The sequence below is a fragment of the Eptatretus burgeri genome, chromosome 10, assembly GCF_056783735.1.
Source record: "Eptatretus burgeri isolate ZD-2024b chromosome 10, Ebu_testis_v1, whole genome shotgun sequence".
Lineage (NCBI taxonomy): Eukaryota > Metazoa > Chordata > Myxini > Myxiniformes > Myxinidae > Eptatretus > Eptatretus burgeri.
In genome coordinates, this window is record NC_140970.1 from 68791886 (window position 1) to 68806075 (window position 14190).

General features: G+C 46.3%; 1 protein-coding gene across 1 annotated transcript in view; it reads right to left on the reverse strand.

Annotated features, from left to right (window-relative positions):
- ARMC7 (armadillo repeat containing 7) overlaps nt 1–13894 on the reverse strand; it is a 15298-nt gene extending 1404 nt beyond the window's left edge. Inside the window, exons 1-4 of the mRNA XM_085898840.1 lie at nt 13572–13894; nt 10050–10193; nt 7750–8039; nt 1–234 (exon numbers count right to left, since the gene is read on the reverse strand). The exon at nt 1–234 is cut by the window's left edge and continues 2 nt beyond it. Coding sequence (XP_085754966.1) covers nt 166–234; nt 7750–8039; nt 10050–10193; nt 13572–13659 — 591 coding nt within the window. The 5' untranslated portion in view covers nt 13660–13894 and the 3' untranslated portion in view covers nt 1–165. The remainder of the gene's footprint in view (nt 235–7749; nt 8040–10049; nt 10194–13571) is intronic.
- Between the last annotated feature and the right edge of the window lie 296 nt (nt 13895–14190).

A 14190-nucleotide genomic window follows, 5' to 3' on the forward strand; every position in this document is an offset into this window, starting at 1 on the left:
AATTCCACCTTTTTTGTGGAATTTGCCAAAGGAGAGGTTTTAACTAACCCGAACAAACCAGCTGCATCGGCCTGATATTCGAAAAAAAAATAATTAAAAAAACCCCAAAGCAGCAGCAACAGTGGAAACTCCTCTACTTCTAACTTTGCTGTCATATGAACTTGCTCATGGAGTGGCAGGGGGAAGTGGGATGCCAACAACAGACCCAGATTCTGACTTCTCTGCTTCGGTCACCTGCATCAGTAACAACCGGGACCACACAGTTCACATGAAGGGGATTTAAAAGAGACTGAAAAATAATACAGGAATTGATGAAAAATGAAGTTTAGGTTATTGCAAGACATATTATTATTATTATTCAACCTACATCAAATGTAGGACCTTAGTTGGGAATTTGGAGTCGATCTTGGACAAACGAAGACCATGTGTTGGTTCCGCATGCCCTTTAAGTTACACATCCCATCATCTTGTCTCGGTCTTTTGAGCAGAATTGGGGTAGACGGTCTGATTAAACATCACGGCACACATTTTTCTCCAAAGGTTGAAACGGGAAATCTCCAGCAGCGAACATCATTTGTAAAACACTTTTTTGTTGTTGAGGAATCAGGTTTAATTCATGCAACCCACCAATATTAAATCTCAAGGATAGTTTACACTTTAGTTTAGCTATACTCCAATTGGGGCAACTTTTTAATAAATAAATTAACTAGATGGTATTCATACAATACATACCCCACAGTCTTGAGGAGGACTTGGTGCGAGCCAACTCTTATACATTTTTTTTTTAATCTCTGGGCGTTAGGCTTTATTTAATTCACCATGTAAGTTCTAAGGGGGTGGGTGTCATCCAAGTAAGATGTGCTTTCTCAAATGGTCATGTAACATGTGGCAAAGTTTCAATTTCCTCTGTTGAACAGTTTTTGATGTACGCTCTTAACAAAATGCAGACATGTATGTATGCCACCAATTGCTAAACCATGCTTTTTGGTTAATGTAAGCGGGGTAAAAAAAAGCAACAAAAAAAAAATCACTCAGAGCGACACTTTGCAAAACAGCACAAAGTGGAACAGCACTCAGTGGAGCGCATACCTCCGCCAGGCTGAACAGTTTATGTTTTGTATCACACTGATATTTTGGATATGAATAAAAATCGAATCGGCTTGTTCTCGTCACCGAGACAACTTAAATCCACCTAGTTTTGTCACAACTCGTCCACAACTTTTTGAGACATGATATATATATATATATATATATATATATATATATTGTTGCGGATTCGCGCCCGCTGGCGTGCGAGCGGCCACGTAACTCGAATCGCGGCACGTCGCCCACCGGACGGACAATCCCGTCGTGACCCTCTCGGACTAACGCCGGGAACTAGTCACGGGTGGGCCTTTCGGCCTCACCACGATCGTGCCAATCGGCCCCCCGCGTGGGATAGGGTTGTTCGCCAAATTCGACCTACCTAAGTACCCACACGGAGGGTAGACCGGGCGATCGCACCTCGCCGCAGGTCGACTTCGGACACGGGCCACTTTAAGCGACCCGTTCCGTACTACCGGGATAACCGAGCGGTGTTATCGTCAACCTCGACGGTTCCGATTAATTATCGGGCGTATTTAGCCCACGACCAACCCTTTACGTGACGTAAGATGGAGATTCAATTAGAGAAAAGACGAAGCGAAACGGGAGAAACAGTTCAACATAAAGCACATTTATTCCGCAGCAAACGGAAAGCACACATATACAATTATGCACCAAAAGCAAATGTAAAAGTAACACGACAATTCTGCACAAAAAGCAAATGCAAAAGAGAAACACAATGCAGATCTACTACCGACTACGCGAGCACACGGCAACACTTGCACAGTTTTACTTCACAGACGGCGCCGACAACACATATACTCCAAAGCAAAAGAAAAAGGGGCCACCCTCAACGATAAGGGGGCAGACGGGCCTGGGGCCGAGACCGCGTCGAGCCTACCCGTCTGGTGATGAGCCGCAAAATGGCGGCGGCGCCCCGACTCCGCGGGCCTCGCTGGCACTGCCTGGAATGGGGTGGGAACGGGGCCCCCTTCTCACACTATCTCAGCGCGGGGGGAAACAGGGGGGGGGTTGTTGATGCTCGGGGGAAAGAGGATATCTGGCTGGCTTGGGTCCCGCGACGAGCGAAGCCACTGCGACCTCGACCGCGTTCCCGGCCTCCCCTCTCCACAGCTCCCCTGACTCTGACACGAGTGCAGACCTCCACAATGCTCCTTGGCTTCTCCAGATTCTCCGGACCCCGACAGACACTCTCTCGACTGATTTAGCCGCCGCCACAACTCTCCAACTCTTCTCAACTCTCTCAACTCTCTCAAATTCGCCCCGTGCTCGGCGCTTTATAGTCCGACAGGAGAAATCATATGCAGATTTTTGGATCAGGAACGGCTCGGGGGCGGAGCCACGCTCCCCCATTGGACGGAGGAAAAGTGGGCGTGAATCATTCTTGATCCGCGAATCTGCATATAGCGATTATACTCCGACGCGCCTGGAGGCGGGGCCAAATCGCCCCACGCTCGCCGATAGGACGGAACAGAAGTGGGCGTGAATCATTCTTGATCCGATTTCTCGGAAAGGCTGGTGTTTTTGCACCCGCTGCTCGGTGCGCGCCCTGTACGAGTCCAGTATCGGTGCCCACAAGCGGCGTGGGAATGGCGGTGATGCGATGGTTGCGAGTTGTGACGGTAAAGGTCGTGGCTGTTGGCGTTGCTGTTGTTGTGAAGCGGCGTTGCGGGTGGTGGTTGGTGTGTGAAAGCGGTTGTGGAGAAGGTGGATGTTGTGAAGGCGGTTCTGGAGAAGGTGGCTGTGGTTGTCGAGATGCGGTTGGTGGTGGTTGTGGTGGTAGTAATGGCGGTTGGTCCAAAATAAAGATATTAAAAGAAAAACGGCTATCTAAAAGGGTCGCAGCCCGAATGAATGACATTTATTCCCTCTAAACAACGGGTTTGGGCTAACTACACATATACTTACAGAGATATCTCACCTAAGGGACCTGAATGGTGGTTTGCGAATTTCGTCAACCACAACAATATATATATATCTATATATATATATATATATATATATATATATATATATATATATATATATATATATATATATATATATATATATATATATATATAATATATTGTTACGGCTGTGAAAATTCGCATTACACCATGAAGGGCTCGTAGGTGAGATATCTCTAAGTACATGTGTAGTTAGCCCAAACCCATTGTATAGAGGGAATTTATGCGATTCATCCGGGCTGCGACGCTTTGAGTCAGTCGTTTTTCTGTTCTATCTTTATTTTGAACCAACCACGTCTCAACCGCCATCACACAACAACCACCTTAACCACCACCCCAGCCATCGTCACCAACTACAACCATGCCAACAACCACGCCACCGCCACCATCTACGCTCCCACCTCATCGCATCACCGCCATTCCCAAACGGCACCATAACCAGCAAACCACCACTGAAAACCCGCCACCACCTTCACCTCCCTCCTTCTACGACCAACAACCACACCACCTGTGAACACTGAACGTCAGGCTGTCTCGGGCCCGCTCAGCGATTGGTGCCGAACGCACCGAGCCACGAGCGCAAATGGCGGCCTTTCTGAGGGGAAAACTCGGATCAGAAACGCTTCACGCCCACTTCTCCTCCGTCCAATTAGCGAGCGCGGGGCGGCTTGGCCCTGCCTCCAGGCGTGTGTGTGTGAAGTCGATATATGCAAATTCTAGGATCAGGGGAGGTTCACGCCCCTGTTTCCTCCGACCAATGGGTGAGCGTGGCTCCGCCCCGAGGTCATTCTGATCCGAATATTTGCATACTGGCTTCTGCCTGCCTATAAAAAGGCAGAGTCGAGTGGATGGCAGAGTCGGCGGTGGAGTCGCGAGGAGAGTGCGGAATGGAGAAAAGTCGCGGTGGAACTGCAGGCAAGGGAGCTCGGGTCCGAGGCGAGAAGGATGGCGGTCGGCGACGAGGTTACGGTGTGGGGGATCGCTCATCTCGTCGTGGGACCCAAGCCAGCCAGCCATCCTCCTCCCCCAGGGCATCAACAATTTCCCCTTTCCCCCACGCTGAGATAGTGCAAAAGGGGGCCCGTTCCCACCCCACCCCAAACGTCGTGCCAAGGAGCACTGAGTCGGGGCGCAGCCGCACAGCCACATTTGCGGCTCTCCCGCCAACGCGTCACGAGGACGCGGGTAGGACCCCCCCGGTCTCGCGGACCTGGCCTCTCCTCCAGGTCACGCGCACATTTGGCCTGCAGGCCTGTCTGCCCCCTTGTCTATGAGGGTGGCTTCTTTCCTTTGCTTTTGTGTAAATGTGTGTTAGCACCGTCTGTAAAGTAAAGCTGTACAAGTGTTGCCGTGTGTGCGCGTAGTCGGTATTAACTCTGCGTCGTTGTTGCTTTTTTTTTTGTTTTAATTGCTATATGTGCATTTTGACTATGGCTGTATATACGTGCTTTCCGTGTGCCAGGAAATAAATGTGCATTGTGTGAACTGTTTTCCCGTTTCGCTTCGTCTTTTCCCTAATTGAATCTCCATCCTGCTTCACGTAAAGGGTTCGTAGTGGGTGCAAAACGTCCGGTAAATAATCTGAACCGTCGAGGTCAACGATAACACCGCTCTGTTATCCCGATAGTACGGAACGGGCCGCCCAAGCGGCTCGTGTCCGGAGTCAACCTGCGGCGAGGTACGATCGCCCGGTTTACCATCCGCGTGGGTACTTAGGTTGGTTGAGTTTGGCGAACAACCCTATCCTACGCGGGTGGCCGATTGGCACGATTGTGGTGAGGTCGAAAGGCTCACCCGTGACTGGCTCCGGGTGATAGTTCCCGGAGGGTCACGACTGAATTGTCCGTCCGGTGGGCGACGTGCCGCGATCAGAGTTACGTGGCCGTCCGCACGCCGGCGGGCGCGAATTCGCAACAATATATATATATATATATATATAATATATATATATATATATATATATATATATATATATATATATATATATATATATATATATATATATATATAGTTTTTAACCCAACCTCAATTTTAGAAATTGGGCCATGTTAACATTGTGACCCGATATACAAATCCTGTTCTAATTTCAGGTCAATCGGATGAAAATTAAGGATTTTAATGTGAGTGCATTGACCTCTTAATTGTAAGCATTAAGATTCAAATGATAGCATTCAAATCCCCAAAATCGTTGCATATTTCATGCGCCCCCCCCCCTGATGTTTATTTCATTAAAAAGTTTCATTTTAAAATGTGCCCATAATTGCATTGCTTGGTTTTTGACCCCACCCTCGGGGGTGAGGTCAAAAATGATACTGCTCTCACACCTTCTTGCCATATGATCATAACTACCAGGTTTGATGAATTTCTGCTCAACCATTTAGGGGGATATAGCGTGATGGACAGACAGAGACAGAGCCGATGACAATATCCCCAAGTTTTTTTTTTTCTTTCTTTCAAAAAGCACAGGGATAATAATAATAAGTAATGCTTATGTTTGTGAATAATTATTTCACTGAAAATAGTCTCAATGCTACATTTCTGCTTTGGAGTAATTCAGACTTCATGAATTTAAACAAACAGAAAACCAACTCATAAACCAAGTGCACATCAAGAAAAGGAAACATACGATTGAATAACATAAAATAAATCAACATAAATGGCCATCATCTTGACAAGTTTCCAAAGTTGTTGACAATGCAACCAAATAGTTACTCCAACTGTCCTGTGTTACTCCGACTGCGTCCTTTGCACCTGAGAAGGTGGTGAAGGTTCTTTCAACCCTCAAATGACTGCTGCTGGACCAGACAGGATCAGCTCACATGTCCTAAAAACCCACTCTGAGGCTCCTACACATCCTCTCTCTCTGCCCTTTCCACCCTGTCATTTGTGCTAGGTCATCTTCCGTCCGCTTGGAAATCTACCAACATCACAGCACTACATAAAAAATGTTCAAAAACCTTCTTTCATCGTAAATCTCCTCAACAACAGACCTATCAGCTTACTTCCAATCACAAGCAAAGTCGTGTAATCCATCATCACAATTGATATGAAATCCTTCCTTTTCTCCACCAACCTCATCTCAGATTACTAATTTGATTTCAGACCAGTTCACTCCACCTTGGACATGCTGCTTCTACTCACTCAACAACGGATGGAGGCCCTCAATGTCAGACATGAGATCAGGGCCATCTCTCTGGACATATGAAATGCATTTAATACAGGCTGGAATCCTGAATTACTCTTCAATCTCTCTGCTTATGGCATTAAAGGCCAACTCCACACATAGCTTACGAACTTACTCTACTTTCAGAGCCAACGTGTGGCTCTCAACGGAATCCTTTCATCCTCTCTCTGTCAAGGCTGGAGTGCCCCAAGGTACTGTTCTGGACGAAGTCCCATTCCTGATCTTCATAATGATCTCTCTAACTCTGGAAAATTTCCATTACCTATTTGCTGATGATTCCACCCTCAACTGTGAAATCGCTCATCCTTCAGACAGGCAGGCTGCAGCTTCTTCCCTCTCTTAAATGTTGGAAAAAATAATAATAATTATATATATATATATATATATATATATATATATATATATATATATATATATATATATATATATATATATATATAATATCACATGCTGGTCAAACGCTTGGAACATGTCTTTCCATCTCACATCTGACAAATCTCACTCTCACACTATCTCTCTCCAAAAGGATGGTTTAGCAACCACCCTCACTATCAGCCATTTTTTGGGGGGGGGGGCAAACCATATTTTGAAGTTGCCCTCCAAAGCCAGACGCTGACTGGACATCCTCGGTCATACAAAGTCCTTCCTTGGCACACCTGAACTCCGATCCATCGACAAGGCCTTTATTCACAGCTTTATGGAGTTCTGCTCTCTCCTATGGGCTGGCCTCCCTGCCACACACCTTGCTCAGCTTGACACCTTGGAAACCCCAAGGCTTTCAAGATCAATGGAATCTAACACGCTGAAGCTGAGTCTATGGTCCTATTGCCATCGCAGACAGGTCATTTGTCTGTCTTCTACGACCTACTTTCTGGTTTTGCACCCTCTGCTCTTTTCATGATTTGTCCCCACCCCCACCCCCTCCCAGATATTTTCAGGGCACACACAATCCACCATCAACCCCCTTCTGGTAAAAATACCTAAATCCAGAATCACTGCTCACTTCCCCTCATTCGTTGCTCTCCCCCCCCCCTCAACTGTGGAACCAACTTTCACACCCTCTTCGATCTCATGCTTCCCTTCAGGTCTTCAATATGGCTGTTCAGCACAATCTCAGCTCATCCCCAATCCAAAACCATGATCCTTTCTCTCCCCTTTAACCCCTCAAAGCCAACCTCTTTCTAAGTTTTCTTTCCTCAGCATTTGTATCCATCTTGTCCACCCCATTCATAGTTCCTTACCCCTCATTCATCCTCACACCCATTGATTGTTCAAAGTCTTCCTCTATTTTGTCCTTTGACCCTGCTGTTGGTGTTCCCCCGTTCTCTCTATTGTTTGTTTTGTCCTGTTGCATCCTGATCCGTTCAGTCTACTCATACTAGCTCTTCCACAAGCCTCGACTATGTACACAAAGTTGTTGTTTTTATTGTTATTTTATTCCTAGCTCTCACCTAACACGAAAGCTACAGCATGTTGTAATGAAATTGCATTGAAGGTCATGTTTGTCCAAACCTGTTCACTGGTACAACAATCCTGAAGAAAGATGGTGGAGAGATTCCGAACACGTGAGCTGTCGGCACGTGCCAACCTCACGGCTCCTTGAACGGCCGCTTCCGGGACAGAGGGACAACTGCCGGCACCACACCGAAGGCCAGGGCGGGCAAGCAACCAGAGTGTGGAAAGCCCAGAGAGGACGGTCTCCTCGTTACTGCTCGACAAGCACAGCATCACGACCGAGACTCCATCTTTGTCAATGATGGAGGCTCGAGCAGTGGGATTCATCGCAAGATTGCAGAGACCACCTGGCAGGATTGGTGCGAAATATTTTTGCTCCACAAAAACGAATAAATAAATAATCAATGACATTAAATACTATGTGGCTGACAGGACCCTGCTTTGTCAATTATCTAAAGAATAATAACCTCACATGAGTTTCGAAGCACAAATGTGCAACAGAAAGCAATTTTGTCCCAGATGAAGGCTCAAGCCAGATGTTATTGAGCATGTTAGTGAGCATTGATCTGTGGATTATTTAAGCAACATTGACCAGGTATTGACACACCTCCCAGTGAATGGGGTTGGAGGGGTACTAACTACAACTGGTTGATGATGCAGGACAGAGAAGTCATCACCCAATCAATGGCATGGATTGAGTGATGACAATTCATGAGTGTGAAAAAGGGGCATGGCACAAATATTTGATGGGCTATAACTCGAAAACCATTAGAGATATTGAGCTTAAACTTGGGATTCCTTTATGTGGCATGAAGAGGTATTTTTGGAATTTTTTTTCAGAAAAATCTGAGGTGTCATGTGGGAGGTACCTGAATATTGTGTGACTTGACATGGAATGACTGCTACCTTCTTTGTTGGAATGTAATTTTAATAGCTGGTTGATTTCCCTTCCAAAATTTCTTGATGAATCACCATTTTGCTGCTGATTAATACGAGACTTTTGAAACAATGTATGAATGCTAAATGGGGCCTTTGCACAAGTGCGCGTTTTCAGTGACTCAGTTCTGCTGGGCAGACACTTTTAACCTGCCCTTGCTAGCACGAAATATGTGATTCAAATAGTCTTTTAAACATAATTTTCAGGATTTAGATGAAAGAGTCGCAATTTTAAGGTGGTTAACCATAATTGTTCTCTTTCTGAATGCAAATGGGACTCGAGGAAACATAGGAAATATGAGAAATATCCGTGGATGAGACTGAGAGGTGTTGATTTCCTGCTATTTCCTGTTGATACAAGTTAGTTTGTGGCAATAAATAAATATATATTTTTAAAACCCACACATACACAATAGATGGAAAATAAAAAAACTAGTACAATTTGTTGTGGCCCTGGAACCAAATAAACAACATACTTATAACGGCACTCACAGCTCCCATAGCTCACTCCCCCACCCCAACATGATTCATAGGAACCTCACCTGTACATTCACAAGCCCCAGATATGTCCTTCCCATTGGTGTTCAGAAGCACCTCATCCAGATACACAATGTATTCTTCTTCTTCTTCTTCTTGCGTATGGCAGCTTAGCTGCCGGGGTAACTATCATTTCTTGGAAGCGCGACTGTGTCGGTGAAGGCAGTGCCACTCTACCAGTACATACTGGTACTCATTTTGCCGACCTCGGAAGGATGACAAGCTGTCAACCCCCTGGTGTATTAATTCAGCGGCCAACGGGGCTTGAACTCAGGACCCTAGGATCCCAAGCCGCCACCCTCACCACTAAGGCAACACCAGGCTCACACAATGCATTCACCGGCAGCGATCCGTCGAGGGTTTGTGTAGCACACGCCCGTCCACTCAGGCTTTGCACCGACCCACATTGTAGGGAGTTTGCAGTGCGAACAGCTACTCTATCGGCGAGCTGAGAAAGTTCTCCAAATCTTCTGTTGTGACGAGGCACAGCCCTTTCTCTCAGGAACTTTTCAAGGTATTTTCAGCTTCTGTTAGAAGCTTTCTGAGCCATTTTTAGGTAACAATCGTCATCTCACACACAATGTACTCTATGATGTCCGCAATCTCCTGGGGTTTCTGCGCATGCGCCGAGCATTCTGGGACAGAATACGTCATTTCAAAAGTCCGGTATTGAACTTTGTGATAAGTTTACATCGTGTCCTGCGAACAAATGAGAATAATCCGCAGCTGCATTGAATTATTAACCCCGCACAATTGAAACCTCTTCAAAGCCATGTTTTATCACTCAGACATTAAAAAAGGGGAAAATTAAGAGCTGCTGAGAGACAAATGCATTGGCATGTCTGCTTCATAGTAACTAACACGTACGTACGAGTACCGCTTACCAATAGCAAATTCCATCTTGGGCTCTCTCTCCTCAGCGACAGCGTCAAGGAAGAGGTCGGAAACATTAAGCTGCAGTAACCACTCATGATTGCTTGGATCGTAGGCAAAGTTTGCCAAATTGGCCATGACCTGCTCTTTGTAATCTGTGAAAACAAAATAACAAATTACAATCTCATTCCATACAATGGATGTGTTTTTCTTGCTTTGCAATCAATTGGATGTAGAGGTACCTTCAAATTTTGATGTTAGAAGAGATATTTTTGACTGTACTGTATTACAAAACAGAATATGACCCTCCTGGCAGCACAGTGCACGAGGATACACGATTAACTTGGACACAGGAGACCATTAGGCTCATCATGCCTGCGCAACAAGTGGCAGCAAGATCCTCTTTGAGCTGATAGGTTCAGACTTTAATCTACAGTGAAGCTAAACCTGTTACAATGCAAGAAGGGAGTGCTGCATTGCGGTGTATACCACGTACATGGAGGGGTTGGGGAGGGAGAGATGTTCAGCTGGTTTTTACATAATTTGCAATTACGTGGTGTAATAGATATTACATTTTATCAGGAAAGGGCAGTATGGCAATACAGTATGGGACAAATACCTTCAGTGTCATGATAAATGAAAATAAATGTAAACCTAGAATAAGAACAAAATGAGAAAAAGCAATCAGAGTCTGCAGACCCTTGTTTGGACTTGCTTTGTGTGGTGTTTGTATGGTGTGTAGACGATGCATTGATGACGTAGGTTTATGTTCAAGCTGCGGACAAACAGACCTTTTAGGTTATATTCTATAGATTCACGTTCCAATCGTGTGTATTGTACAGACGTACTGACATTCCAATTGTACAGACGTACTGACGTTCCAATTGTACGTACTCATGTTCAACTAGTACGAAGTTTATAGAAGTACACGTGCACTTTTAGACGTAACTCAGATTTTAACTGCACTTGATTTGTTTATAGGAGTGGCCTGGAGGTTCACAAGCTTGTTTCTGAGCTGTCTAGCCTGGGTTGGAATCCCGAAGTGTTTCACAGGCAGGGCGATTCATCAATGTGTGTGCCGTCCCTCCAAACCGGGCGTTCCATCTGCCGACATTGCTTCGTCGACGATAAAGATCCAACAGTGTTCGTTGTGAAGAGGAGGCAAGCTATTGCCGGCACCCTGAACAGATTACAAATTCCTGGCATGGTATATGAGGAGGAGGATGATGATGATGATGTATATAGGTACTCGGTTGAAAAAAAGATAACATGTAATACTGGTGCTATTTGTGGCTTATGTTCACACATTATGTGCGAGACAGACAGACAGACAGACAGACAAGCAAGCTAAAGAAATGGACCAAAATGCAACAGAGGGTTTTCAGAGCTCCCATAATGCTATGCGTGCCATCATGTTGGTTGTACTCACTTCCCTGGCAACAATACATCAGTAGCTCTCCAATCCAGCATGTTCATCTCATTATTCTGACTTGATGCAATGGAAGGTTATGCTAATTGATTTGCCTTGTTTACCTTTTCTCACTTGTTTTGCTTGCCAACCAATATGGCGCCCAAGCAATGCATCATGGGTACTGAAACCCACCTCCATTGGTGAGGGTAATAAGAAGTGAAGCTCAATGTTTGTTCTGAGCGGTCTCTGGATATGTTCAATACCTTGTCCCCAATGGCACGCTGAGTCTAAAGCAGCCAGGGGTACACCACCCACCCCAGGCAAAAGGAAGGGAGCAAAAAAAAAAAAACGGGTGTTAATCTACTTGACCCCATAACCATCTTGACCCCAAAATACAATGGTCCATTCTTTTTTCATGAACATATTGGCTCATGGGCTGAAGGTATGTATTGTTGTAGGTCGGGGGGTAGCGGTGAGAATGACCGCTGGGTAGGGAAGTTTATGCCGTCCCCCACCAGACTCCCCGGAATTGTAGGCCGTCGCTCCGGATAATTCCTGAGCCGCAGAACCGACCGTGGTCGCTAATATCTCGATCGCGTGGCGCAGGGTTATTTGTCGAGAGCCAAAGTACCTCAGTATCCACGCAATCTCGTTTACCGGGGATCCATGCCCTCGGACCACCTGGTCGAACCGGATTTACTCTGCCGACACCGCTTTGCCACCTCCCTTTCCGGCTCATTGCAGTCGAGCGGGGCCTGCCCAGGATGTCCCGGCTACGATAGACCGATCACCGGGGATGAAACCCCGTCTGAACTCAGACCCGGCCCATATAAAGAAAGGATGAAAACGAGCTGGGAACATTTCTAATAATTTACTTACAGTAAATAAAAGACAACAGAAGCGAGACTTAACCTGAATATTCGATGCAAGTATTTACAATGGGCAAAAAACACGTATTCAGTTCTACTTATAAGACGGGCCCAACACACGCAGACACACACACACAAATGAAAAGAAAACCCAGGGTTCTTTTTTCGACCCTCCTGCCAATGAGCGAGACGAGCTGAGGGTCAGAGTTTGGCTTGTACCTGGTCGTCGGAGGGAGGGCGTGATCCGCGATGCTGCAGCTGACAAAGGTCGTTGGTCCGATTCCCCGTCGCACGTGGGGGACTCGAGGCTCGTGGCGAATAATCGGAGTCCACGGAGGGGGGATCAGGGTCGCTCCGTCCTTCCTTGTGGAGGGCCAGCAGAGACACGTTCACAGCCTTGATGGCCCTCTGCTCAACCCTCATGACAGCAAAAACCCCTTTGTACAGCAACATAGACCTCCTGTGACCACTCTTCGTAACCACCCCTTCGTAACAGCAAAAACCCTTCAGAACCTCTCAGAATTCTGTGCAACCCACCAACAACGCCTCAGAGAGTGTTCTAGAATTTATGGACCCCCCTCAGTGGGGAGGGGCCTTGGTCAGCACACTTCGCTGTTCGCCTCTAATTGGCCAGGATCCTCCAGGCACAGCCTTCCTGGGAGGGATTTCGGCCATGCCAGGAGAAAGCTGCCCTCCCTTCCACGCGTGTTTGAGGAAGGTGGATGGCGGTGAAGCCGCCGTTGTGTGTGGAACGTTCGTGGAAGCCGAGGACTGGGACTGCGAGGCCCCCTCTCGGCAAGTCAAGGTACGAGCAGCCAACGGTGGTGATGGGCAGGTGGTGAGATGTAATAACCTAACTATTAAAAAAAAAAAAAAAACATCACAACGCACATATTCGACTCTCCCACCAGACAAAAGGACGGGGTCCTGACTACACACGTACCTACCGGCATAACTAACTTTGGGACCTGAATGTTGAGGGCGCATTGCCATGGTTTCCAGATTCGTAACACTATTTTTCTGGGATAACGTTCTGCCAACTCAGTGGAAATCACATCAGTTCCCACAACCATCATTCTTTACATTGTTAAAGCAACTCAACAGGGAGGAGGCTTAATGGAAGGGACTGTGACTGTGTGAAGGATATTTCACCGAACGGTCGTCCACGAAATGCTTGGTCAGACAGAAGCCAGAGTGGAACGACGGGGTCAATGGGGGCGAGGTGAAAGACAACCAGGTGTCCGTCGTCTTACCTGCAGACCCGGAGTCTTCATACTCGGTGACGAGTTTCTGCAAGTACTCCAGACGGGTCTCCCCTTCTGGTCCCGAACGGCGAGACATCACGTGGACCAATCACATGTCACGACACAGCGTTGCCATGGCGACGTACGCCTCAACTCGATCCGTGATCCTGCGCATGATGTTCGCTCGTAACGTGTCACGTGTTTACTAATGGTAAACCAAACATTTGGCTACAAGACGTACTCTTCGAATCGCCACGGCTGAGATAATGAGACAAAAATCCAATAGGAAGTTTAAAAATGAGATTAAACACAGTACACTGTACTATGTTATATTTTTACACACGTACACCACCCGATGATACCGCCATCTACAGAGGTTCTTCACCACATTGTATTTTCATTTCGAGAGGACGACAGCTTTCCAATAATTTAATTGAAATTAATAAAGTGCTTTATCCCTCCATTTAATTTGTTTCAGAAAATGTTGCAATTGCCGAAACAACGACGGTGAAAAAGGAGAACAGGCAAGAAGAATATATGTTCGTACAGTGTTTCACCGCCTTCTACACCGCTTTGTTTGTTACGTTTGATGTTTTGATGTTTTATTTGGAATCAATTTTGACAAAAT